Source organism: Saccopteryx leptura, chromosome 2, assembly GCF_036850995.1.
Source record: "Saccopteryx leptura isolate mSacLep1 chromosome 2, mSacLep1_pri_phased_curated, whole genome shotgun sequence".
NCBI lineage: Eukaryota > Metazoa > Chordata > Mammalia > Chiroptera > Emballonuridae > Saccopteryx > Saccopteryx leptura.
Genome location: NC_089504.1, coordinates 191,653,377 through 191,666,195, shown reverse-complemented (window position 1 = coordinate 191,666,195; position 12,819 = coordinate 191,653,377). Strand labels below are relative to the sequence as shown.

Genomic DNA, 12,819 nt, shown 5'->3' with positions numbered 1-12,819 from the left:
GGGAACTTCAGTATATGATATTCTTTCCTAGGGACTTAGGAAATGTTTAGATGTTCTTAAATGTCTGCGTCTCAATACAGTAATTTGATAATAAACTGTTAGGTGTTTGTTTAGTTCCCCACATTCTTTTGGAGACCATAGATTTACAAAAGCTTAAGAACAGGGTATCCTTTCATTTAGGAAACCTACTAGCCTTCCATTTTTCTACTCTCTCTTATCTTTTCATTATTATTTCAGTGTTCACTTCTAGAATCACTTTAAGACCACTGATTAGATGTCTAACAAGACATGGGGTTTAACACACAAATAAATGTGCTTTTAGGCAGCATTTCACTCACTGGCTGCCTTCTCATTCACCTGTTTCCAAGATGTCTCGGGAGGGACCAAAGGAGCAGCATACAGAGTCAGAATTTTGCCCTTTTTTAAAAAAAATTTGACCTATTGAAGATCCCTTCTTAAGAGTTGTTTCATTAAATGAGGAATATTTTTACCTACCCACAAATCTTTTGAGGCCTTTAGAACTATTAAGATAAATCCATGATTCTAGATTGATATTAATTGTTTTTACAGAGTAATCTAAGCCTCAGCAATCCTGCTCTGATAAGTCAGTCTTCTTAGATATGGGCAAATTTCATTGAGAGAGTCAACATTTGATTCATAGCCTACCCATAACTACTGAGGGTCATATGCATAATATGTAAACTCCAAATTTTGATTTGTAGGTATATCTGTATCTCCAGCTATTCTGGATATAAAGGAGAAAACCCAGTAGTTACAAATATCCAATGTCATAGTGTAGATGTATAGAATTTTAACTTCTGGTAAATATTGAAAGATGTTTCTTTGTATGTAAGCATTTATAGATCATTTTCATTGCTGCCCCTGTAGCTCTGTGCTATTTATTTGAGTCAGTGTTAGTAAAAAAATCTTAATTAGTAACAGAATAAATGACAATTACTATGCTTCTAAAGCAAAAAGGTAGGAGTACATATCCAGTCCTCTGAAGTTTAATAATTATACTGCTTTTACAAAATATGTTGGATTATATATGCCATGGCTTTGATTCTCATCACCTTATAACATATTTGAAGGGATATATTAACTGCCAGATATTCCAGCATTGCTAAATGAGTTCCTGGAAACATCAAAGCCAAGTATCAAAAGCCAGCTATAATTTGTGTTCCTGTGAAATTTCTTTAGCTGCCACAAACATACCCCATCTGTCATGCCTGTCTCAAGTCTGTAGCAGAAGAGCCTTAAACACTCTCTTCATACTTGACTGCATTTGATCTTTGTTCTTCTATTAGTATGACCCACCTTTTTATTTTACACTGTAGTAATAAAATAAGAGGACCTATTAATTGTGTCTAGATAGTACAGCTGATTAGGACAGGTGTTATTGAGATCACAAGTTTTTCCTTGTAGAAACCAGTTAACTTACAGGCGGGAAGCCAAAGTCTAACCTATCTGGTTAAAACGGTACAGAGTGGGATCCAGAAAACTTTATACTTGACCTCTGCTAAAATCTGATTTCTATATTTTATTTACATCATCTTCCTCCTTAAATATGTTCTACCTCTTGCAGTTCCTGTCTCATTTAATGGCACTGTTATCCAGTTACTTAGACCAGAAACATAAGACACATCCTGGACTTTTTCTACTGCCTTCAGCCCCACATATAATCATTCTACATGCAGTTAGGTTCTAATTCTTAAATATCCCTCAGAGCATCCCTTGCCTCCTCCATTTTCTGCCATCATTTTCTCATGTGCAATGCTAATAGTTGTAGATGGCTAAGTATACAATAATAAATATTAAAGTAAATAAGTGTCTGTCTCCACCCTTCCCCCAGCTTTCCCCACCCTACCCAAAATAAACAAATCATTTCTCTATACTATTACTGCAGGAGTGACCTTTATAAAAGGCAAGTCTGAGCCTTGTTGAAAATCCACCAGTGATTTCTACTGCTCACAGAATTGAGCCCTAACCTCTTAACCCAGAATACAAAGTTCTTCATTATCTGGTCCCAGCCAACCTATCCAGTCCGGTCATATCTCTTATCCTCCTCACACACACATACACTCTGACCTCCCACATGAACTGCAGGTGCTGCATGCTATTGGGTCTCCTGCCTTGCTTGGTTAGCTTCTACACGTCAGTCACTCTGCATGTGATGATGCCCTGCCTCCCATTGTCTGCCTAGTGGCTGGCTATATTTGGTTCTCATTTCATCCACTCTGAGATATCTCCCTTGACCACATTTCCCAGCCCCTTTTTCAGCATATGTAGGCCTTTTCTCTGAATTGTTCACAAACCACATTTGTGTCATATTTAATATTATGCCACACAGTTTGTCTTTTCTGTCTCTGTCCTTACTGACTCTTTGGCATTTTGCCTTTTTCATCTTATCTCCAATATATAGCCTCATGCCTAATTAATGTGTCTATATAAGCTTATTTTATATTGTTTCTTTGATACTTTTTTTCTTGATCTCAAACAATTTATAGAGAAATTACCCCAAATGGTTATACTCTTTAGTGAGCTCCCAAATGCATAATCCCAAGAACTATTTATCTAACAAAGAAATCATGTTCTTACTAATTTCTGTTTCAAATTATTTCTTTAATAGTTTCAGTTTATATTCATTATAGCTGTTTATCATTTACTGTTGTAGGCCCTTGTTACTTTATTTTTAGTATCTGAAATATACATAGAAGAAATGATGGTGTGTAGGGCATATTTTCTGACTTAGTATGGGTGTTCGTATTGCAAATATATGTTGGGAAAAGTTGGTTTAATTGGTATGTCAAGGTATTTGTTGAAGAGGAGGAGAACCATTGTTATAAAGAGTCTAGATTATGAGAATGAATGTCCTTTTAAAAATTTTAAGTTTTGTATATGGATCTTATATTGGTATGTGTGGTGGTGTGTTTGTTGGCAAAGTATATGGAAACAGAACTGTTAATATTTCAGCACTTCAAGTTCATTTTTCCCTTTATAGCAAAGATTAGTGATCTGTTCACAAGTTTTTTTTTCCCCCCTGATTCATCATGATAGGGTTATATCTTGGGTAAATTAATACTGATTGATTTAGCCATGTGGTGTATTTAGCAAATTCTAAATCATACTGCACAGTGGCTGTCTCACATACTCATTCTTTCTGGCCATCTCTCAATAGAGGTCCCTTGGGCCAGATAGGGTTCTCAGCCAGCAGGATTATTGCACCCTGCTTTTACTAAGCCCCCCTCCCAATCTCGAACACTGTGTTTCTCAGTTTTCACACATCTTTTATTTACTTCTTCAACCCTTTATCACCATCTGCTCAAGACTCTTAAAATTCCTACCCTTATTTAAGGTTCTGAGACCTTGGACTTACCTTATCAATTAATAGCCTGCCATCTTTCACATTGCCTGTTATGCTCTGGTTTTTACATTTCCTCATCTCTTCTGTACCCGTTTAGAAGGTTTCCTTTTCCAACTATCTATACTACTTCTGTCCTTACCCCCCTTCCAAGAAGCAAAGTGCTTGAAAAATCCTTTTGTTGTTGTTCTTTTTCTTCCACACAACCCTTACTGGTAATATTTTCTATTACTTAAATTGTTCCTAGCATTTTTTCTTTTACAGAAAGTTATATTGGATGATAAAGTAGAGCCTCTTACTTTTCCTGACCCTTGTTCATCCTGGGTGCCAGTAACCTCCTCCTTTCTCACACTGCTGTATTCTTTGTCCTCACATTTTGGATTGCACTTGCCACTGATGAATTTAAACAGGCAAGTGCACTGCTTTTTTGGTTTTACGTTTGGTGTTTCATTTCTATCTTAAAGCCCTTGGAAGCCAGGGACTACATCTGTTTAGTTCTTTGTATATTGCCCAATACAGCCAACCATTACTATTACCGCACATATGACTTATAACTGCTTTTTGATAATAGAAAACATGGTTTGATAAAAGTGGTAGATGTTGAATATTTGACATTTGTATTTTATGCATTTATATTGATGCAGATTGAAGAGGAATATTTCTTGGCTTTGAAGTTTTTAAGCATTGCTTGTTTATAAGAGAGCAGGTGGTAAAATTAATCTTATAAAAAGATAATTTAATGTTTTTCAGTTTTGTCCCTGTCAAGTCTAGAAAAGCATATTGAAAATCAAATAGAGCTAAAACAGTACTTTGCTACATCAATTCAAAGAACATTTGATTGTAGTAAATTAGGATTTGTCATAGAAATTTCATAATGCCCAAAGGACTGACATGCACAAGAATGTAGCAAAAGCTGTAGTTTTAGGATGTCTTTCTCACACAAGTCATTATCTTTGAAGTCTTAATAATTTAGGCTTAAACAAAATTGCTAAAGTGATGTCCAGAATAAAATCTAATATTTTAATAGAAAAAAGCGTTGACTGCTTATATTATAATGCATGTTAACATAACTGCTATTCTAAGAATTCCTTAAAGAAAATATTGAGGATTTATTAACTTATAATTGGGAAGTTATTTGAAAAAAACATAAGACAGGAAAATCTGTTTAGAAACTGGAAATGATCTTAAGAGGCAGATCACACCTCTTGGCTGTGTGATAACATCAAATTCTAAAGTTAAGTGAAAATTGTTTACAGCAAATTGATTTGAAGTTTAGGTATAGGCATTTGTTTTCAGTGGTATTTTTTTCTTTTATTTTCCTTAAGGATTTCCCAGTACTATTTTTTTTTATTGAATATTCCTATTTACCATATCATTTTAAACAAAGCAGTGTCCAAATGTGATTTTAAACTATACTTTATTGTCTTATTCTTATTTTACAATTAAAATTATATGTTCTTTTTAAGAACTACTAGTTAGTACTCTTTCTGAGAAAGAAATTTGGGGTTTGGGAGGCTCTAGAAATTCTTAAAGACCATACTGTTTTTTATAACTTTGTGCTTCATGGCACTATCAGTTGGGTTTATGACTTGAGGGTTTTTATTTTTGTTTTTGATAAAAGCCGATTGACAAATTATGTACATTGGAATGATGGGTGGAAAATAGATTTTTCAGGGCTGTTTATTGAGAGATGTTAACAGATATTCATGGGAAAAAGGGAGAGTATTGTCATAGATTTGGAAGGATACTTTATAGCCCTCATCATGGTACTTCAGTGTCTATCATAGCATATTAAAGTGACTGAGGTAAGGTGGCCACAGGAAGTAAATTGTTTAATTTTGTGTAACCAAGTTTTTTCAAACATTTGACTGCAGAATGCTTTTTGCACAGACTACCAATTAACAGTCCTTGAGAATGTTTTCTAAGAGCAGAGTTTGGAAAGTATTGCACTAATCAACAAAACCCATATGTCAAAATTAATACCCTTGACAGAATCCTAATTTACAAGGAAATAATTATTGGGAATATCTGTACTGACATCTCGATTTCACATGAACCAGTCATCCTGAGTGTCACTGGATCTGGGTATCCTGTGTGTTGTAGACTTAGAAATCTGTGGTGGAATGGTAGAAAGTGTATCTATGATGTTATTTTATGATCTATTTAACCCTTTGTTTTCTTGGGTAAATTTTGAAACATAACACACACAAAAAGCAATGAACAGTTTGTCAGTTACTTAAAGGTTCAGATGAAGTTCCATTAGAAAAGAAACAAAAGTTTTGATTGGACCACCCTTTACAAATTAATTTCTTGAATTGTTCTGTTTCATACAGTGGGATTTTTCCCTCAGCAGTATTCAGATGTTTTATAAAGTGCTGATTTAGCAACAGCAAAGCAGATAACAAAAATAATCTCATAGCTAAACTTCATAATCAAGCTATTTTTCCTCTTCATAGTTTGCCAACTCTTTTTTCACCCACAGGATATAAGATAATGTTGATGGTAGGTAGATTAGCAGTACTGGCCTCCTGTAGTCATTTTATTTTTCCATTCCTTTTTTTCCCCCCTGTCTTTAATCAGACAGTATTGGGTATTTCTATATTGGCTTAAGTAAACTGATGCATCTGGGGAAGGGGGGAGACAAGCTTCAAAAGAAGCTTCTTTTGTTTCTGTCTGCTTTTTATTTTGTTTCTCTGTCTGCATTGTTATTGTCATCCTAAATCTGACTCCCTGATTGGCTGACCCCAGGGTTTGACTCATGCCACTACGTCGGGATGGGTGGGGTTCTGTTGATTGGTTTAGGACAGTGGTAGTCAACCTGGTCCCTACTGCCCACTAGTGGGCATTCTAGCTTTCATGGTGGGCGGTAGCAGAGCAACCAAAGTATAAATAAAAAGATTTAACTATAGTAAGTTGTTTTATAAAGATTTATTCTGCCAAAGTTAGCGAAAATCCGACATAAAGTACTTGGTAAGTAATTATTATATGCTTTAAGTTGCTGTAACTCTGCTTTATAAATTTTATAAAGTTACTTCCCTACTTTATAAATTACCATTATTGTGGAACCGGTGGGTGGTTAGGAAATTTTACTACTAATAGAGATACAAAAGTGGGTGGTAGGAATAAAAAGGTTGACTACCCCTGGTTTATGACAGTGAAGCTGTGGGATAGAATCATATCTACTATAACTTCATGGCCAGGAGATTTGGTTTTTTTTTTAAGAAAAAGCATGTAGGAAATGTGAAATTGATCAGTAATGTCCTTTTACTCCAAATAAAACCAGTTTCTAAAATCCTACAACATGCTATACCAGATATTTTTAATATTCAATGAGGTCTTCTCTTTTGTAAATGTATTAATATTAACAAATGATTTTTTTCTTGGGTCTTTTCAGAGGACAAGAATTTTGGGCAGATTTGAATGCCATGAATGTGTATGAAACAACCGAATTTGACCAGCTACGAAGGCTGTCCACACCACCTTCTAACAATGTCAATGCTATTTACCATACAGTCTGGAAATTCTTCTGTAGGGACCACTTTGGATGGAGAGAGTATCCTGAGGTATTTACAGGTTTCTTTTTCCTCAAGTGTACTTCTAAAATTTTTTGTCTTTCACTATTCTTTCTTTCCAGCAATGACTAGACAGAACTATAAATCAAAAAGCTTATGGATGTAAGATTGAGTCTTATAGGCCCTGGCCAGTTTCTCAGTGGATAGAGCATGGGCCCAGGGTTGATTCCTGGTCATGGCACACGAGAGAAGTGACCATCTGCTTCTCTCCCCCTCCCTCTTCCCCTCTTGTGGCCAGTGGCTCTGTTGGTTCAAGCACTGGTGATGAGGATAGCTTGGGTAATCTGAGTGCGTCAGCCTCAGGCACTAAGCAATAATTCAGTTGATTCTAGCATCAGCCCCAGACAGGTTGCTGGTTGGATTCCAGTCAGGGCACATGCAGGGAGTCTATCCTTCTATCTCATACCCTTCTCTTACTTAAAAAAAAAAAATGAGTCTTGTTGATACAACTTAAAGTTTCTGCCTTGATTTTTCTGAAAATGTATTTTTTTTTCCATTTAACTCCTAGAATCTGTAAGTAAAATACCACTGTTGTTAGAGAGATAAAATGCTTTCCAAGTATCTTATATTATGGAAAGAAAATATTTACAGTTGTAAGTACCCAGACTCAGCACTGTTTTTGAAGTAATTTTAATGAGATGAGCACTGGTGTAACTTTTGGTTGTATCTGGCTCCTGGGCTCATGGTGATTAGATCATGTGTTGCAGTTAGCATTTCAGAAGTCTAGTGGGAAACAATCTTAGGCCCCTGGAGGAAGTACTTGAAAATGGTCAATTACGTTAGCCATTACAATTCTGTCAAATATATGCATATGCCTCTTTAGTCTAAGGTGGTAAGAATAGCTTATCAATCACAAAGCAAGGTTTTAAAATGATGATGGTTTATTTGCTTCTAAATGAGAATGCTGCATCAAGTTTAAACACCCTGAAATGGACCTTGGAGATTAATTTCACATTCCAAAAATCTAACTTCAATTTGATCAAATTTCCAGCATTACAAAAATGGGGGACTAACTTATCTACCTTAGATTTTTTTTTTAAGGCAATAACAGAAGAAAATGACATAGTATGTTAATTGTTTTAAAATATTTGATTAAAATTTTTAACTTTCTTTTAAGTAATCACTAGTATCTAATACCTCCCAAAGAAAACCAGAGACTATTTAAAATGGGTACTCAGAATACTTTGTACCTTTGTTTTTTCTCTGAGATGTTTTTTAGGTTTGGAATATAATTGATTTATTGGAACACTATCATCTTTAATCCTCTTTTGAAAATTTCTTTAAGAAATATAAAAAATTGCTTTTCTCTTTCAGGGGTGGTGTCTTCAGGTATTCAGAATGGTTCAGTATTTGACATACCATTGGAGGCTGTCCTACAATACAGCCTCTAACAAAACTAGGCTGTTCTGAACCCCTGGTATTTATTTACCTTTATACCAAGAAAGTTAGTAAAGTACCAGAATCTGCAAGTGGTTTATGCTCAGGCTGACTTTGAAGTGTTTGTGCTGTGATACCTAAAGTTCTAATGAGGTTGTCTAAACAAAAAAAAAAATGTCAGCAGGACCCATGGTGGATCCGTGTATGTTAAATGTGTCAGTGACAGAATTAAGCATGCTTTCTTTAATACTGAGGAGCAAAAAATCGTTGTGAAAGTATTGGAAGGCACAAGCATAGTCAGAAAGCTAAATTTAAAAAAATGAAGTTGGCCCTGGCCAGCTGGCTCAGTGGATAGAATGTTGGCCCAGCGTGCGGACATGTCCCAGGTTTGATCCCTGGTTAAGGGTACACATGAGAAGCGACCATCTGCTTGCTTCTCTTTTCTCCCTTCGCACAGCCAGTAGCTTGATTGGTTTGAGTGTTGGCCCTGGACGCTGGACGCTGAGGATGGCTTGGTTGATTCGACATCCGCCCCAGATGGGGTAGGAGGAGGGGTACCCAGGTGGACCCTGGTCAGCATGTGGAATTCTGTCTCTATCTCCTCTCCTCTCCTCTCCTCTCCTCTCTCACTTAAGAAAAATTTTAATTAAGCTTTTTGAGAAATAAAAACAACTAAAAGGCTAATACATATAAGTTAATATCTGGGACATTGGTAAGACCTCAAAATAGAATAGAGTGTAGTTCCCTGGGCCTCACGTTTCTTAAGGTGGAAATCTGTACTGTTTTGAACAGGTAGCATCTTTCTACTCTTCATATTTGCCCCCAAAAAGGAAAAGGAAAAAAGAAAACCTTTGTATAAAAAGAATTTGACTCAGTGTACTTTATTGAAGCTTTTCTGATGTTAACAGCAAGGTTAACTATTTGTGGCTTTAGCAACATTAACATTTTTTATATTTCATGGTGATTGTTTACTAATGTGCTTTTTCCCCCTTTACCTTCTGTTTACTACTCCATAGACTGTTATTCGATTGATAGAAGAAGCCAACTCTCGGGGTCTGAAAGAGGTCCGATTTATGATGTGGAATAACCACTACATTCTCCACAACTCATTTTTTAGGAGAGAAATAAAAAGGAGACCCCTCTTCCGCTCTTGTTTTATACTGCTTCCATATTTACAGTAAGTGTCCAATGGAAAGTCTCTTTACTCTGAATTGACATAAATGTACAACTGAATGCCAAAAAGAAAAAAATTTTAAATTAAAAGACTAAAATTTGGTTATTATCTCTAGAATGTGAAATTCTAAGTTATTCTTTGGGTTTAATTCTTCAATAAAGTAGAATTCAGATAAGCTACAATTAACCCAACACTAAAAGAGTGAGTAGCATTAGTTTTTTTTTTTTTTTACTGAAAAGCACAGTGGAGTTAACAATTTTTCACAACTAAAAGTAATTATACCTGGAATGCGGCCAAATTTTCATTTGTTTCCTTCATGGAAAATTGAGTTTTCTGATGATACCCTTCTGTTTTATGGAACTACTTCCCAGGCCAGGTCAAGCAAGGAGTGTTCATTGACTGTTCTGCAGTCTTCTTTCTTGCATGGAAACAATTGACCTTTTCAAATAATTTACATTTTCATTTGCTAAGTAAAGCCCATTTTCCTGTTATACTCACTAAAATTATCTGTAGCACTTTTAGGTTGAGACTAAACTCATTCTTCTGAATTATAAGTGAGCTCTTTCATTCCCAGTGCCGTTTCTTTTTTCCCTCTCTACATAGTCCACTGGCCCATCTTTGTAGATGTGAACAGGTGGGACACATTGTCATTATTAGCATGGCCATCTTTGAAGTTAGTATCTCTAGGGGAATCATATACTCTAGTCAGATATATTATATTTAGAGCCTGATTTTAAAAATGATACTATGGGATAGGAACATGGCAGCGGAGTAGGCAGATGCACAGACGCCCAGCTCTCACCACCAAACTGGAATACAAATCAATTTAGGAAATATCAGCATGAAACCAACTCTGGACTACAAGAACAGCTCTCAAAAACCAAGGAGCAAAGAAGAAGCCACAACAAACCTGGTAGAGAGCGCCTGAATCTCCTCTGCTTACAGGAACGAAGGGGAGGGGGAGGCTGAGAGCCCAGAGGGGATCGCACCCAAGAGAAAGAGCATAAAATACTGCTCACAGCAACTTGCCTGGTGACCAGGGCGCGAGGTGTGTTGAAAAGACCAGCTTATCTCCCAAGTGGAAAGGACAGGGAGAGGGACAGACTGTGAGGGGATAGGGAATGCAGGAAACGAACTAAAAAAGCTGACTCATCCGTGCTGGAGGCGGCCATAGCTGGGGGAGGAACTGAACCTTCCAAAAAACAGTACTGAATTGCTTCCGGATCAGAGATCTCCGGACATCTATCCAGCTCAAGTCAGCGCAACAAGACACAGCTGAAAACAAGAAGTGGGGAGGAGGGGCAGTAACTCAGGTCTCCATGGAGATCTGAGATATACCTCCCCCTACTGAAGCTGAGAAAACACCCTGCCCCCAGAGAGATTAGTTGGCTGAAGAGGTCTTCAGAGTCTCAGGTTACACCCATGGCATTCCTGGGTATACTTTCAAGGAAGCCCCCAGCTGAGATCAATAAACAACACTATCACCTGTTAAGAAAACAAACAAATCAAGACTTCAAAGCTACCCAAATCTGAAAGTGGATTACGAATAATAGCTGATACCAACCCAAGAAGACCTAGAAATAACACAACTAAAAACTGGAGGCAGACAACACCAAGCCTAGACTCAACCAACTCTACAAATAAAACACACAAACACAATGAGAAGACAAAAAAGTGAAACCACAAGAGATACCTTCAGGAGATGAACTGAGTTATATGGAAATAATCAAACTTCCAGATGCGGAGTTCAAAATAATGATTGTAAGGATGCTTAGGGATCTTAGAACAACAATGGATGGTCATTATGAACACCTAAATAAAGAAATAGCAAGTATAAAAAAGAATCAGTCGAGATGACAAATACAATAACAGAAATAAAGACTACAATGGAAGGAATTAAAACCAGGATAGATAGAGCTGAGGATCAAATCAGCGAGTTGGAGGACAACTGGAATGAAGGCATGAAAGCACAGAAGAAAAAATAAAAGAGACTCAAAAAGTCTGAGGAAACTCTTAGAGAGCTCTGTGACAACATGAAGAGAAATAACATCCGCATCATAGGGGTTCCTGAAGAAGAAGAAAAAGAACAAGGGATACAGACTTTGTTCAATCATATCATAGCTGAAAACTTCCCTAAATTAATGCAGGAGAAACTCTCACAAGTTCAAGAAGCACAGAGGACTCCATAAAAGAGAAACCCAAAGAAACCTACACCAAGACACATCATAATTAAAATACTAAAGCTAAGCGATAAAGAGAAAATATTAAAAGCTGCAAGAGGAAAAAGAGCTATCACCTACAAAGGAGCCCCCATAAGGATGACATTTGACTTCTCAACAGAAACACTTGAGGCCAGAAGGGAATGGCAAGAAATATTCAAAGTAATGCAGAACAAGAACCTATAACCAAGACTACTTTATCCAGCCAGGCTATCATTTAAAATCGAAGGAGAAATAAAAGCTTCCCAGACAAAAAACAACTCAAGGAATTCATTACAACCAAACCAATGCTGCAGGAAATGTTAAGGGGTCTGTTCTAAACAGATCAAAGTGGGAAAAGAATATAGCAAAAAAGGAATACAGCTTTAAAGAATAAAATGGCAATAAACAACTACATATCAATACTAACCATAAATGTAAATGGATTAAATGATCCAATCAAAAGACATAGGGTAGCTGCGTGGATAAGAAAACAGGACCCGTACATATGCTGTCTACAAGAGACACACCTTAGAACAAAAGATACACATAGATTGAAGGTAAAATGATGGAAAAAAACATTTCATGCAAATGGAAATGAAAAGCTGGAGTAGCAATACTTATATCAGACAAAATGGACTTTAAAACAAAGGCTATATAGTAAGAGATAAAGAAGGCCACTACATAATGATAAAAGGAGTAATCCAACAGGAAGATATAACTATTCTATTAATAAATATTTATGCACCTAATATAGGAGCACCCAAATATATAAAGCAGACTTTGGTGATTTAAGGGCGAGATCAACAGCAATACTATAATAATAGGGGATTTCAATACCCCATTAACTTTACTAGATAGATCCTCAAGAAAGAAAATTAACAGAGAAACAGCAGACTTATTGGACACACTAGAACAACTCGATTTCATAGATATCTTCAGAACCTTTCACCTTAAAGCAGCAGAATATACATTCTTTTCAAGTGCTCATGGTACATTCTCTAGGATAGACCACATGTTAGGGCACAAAAGTGCTCTCCACAAATTTAAGAAGATTGAAATCATATCAAGCACTTTCTCTGATCACAACGGCATGAAACTAGAAATGAACCACAACAGAAAAGCTCAAAAATTCTC

General features: G+C 36.3%; 1 protein-coding gene and 1 pseudogene across 1 annotated transcript in view; both read left to right on the top strand.

Annotated features, from left to right (window-relative positions):
• The window catches only part of TIPARP (TCDD inducible poly(ADP-ribose) polymerase), a 38,588-nt gene that overhangs the window by 14,673 nt on the left and 11,096 nt on the right, over positions 1-12,819 (top strand). The window contains exons 3-4 of the mRNA XM_066369868.1: positions 6,756-6,924; positions 9,327-9,487. Coding sequence (XP_066225965.1) covers positions 6,756-6,924; positions 9,327-9,487 — 330 coding nt within the window. The remainder of the gene's footprint in view (positions 1-6,755; positions 6,925-9,326; positions 9,488-12,819) is intronic.
• On the top strand, positions 8,272-8,633 carry LOC136393948 (large ribosomal subunit protein eL34-like; annotated as a pseudogene).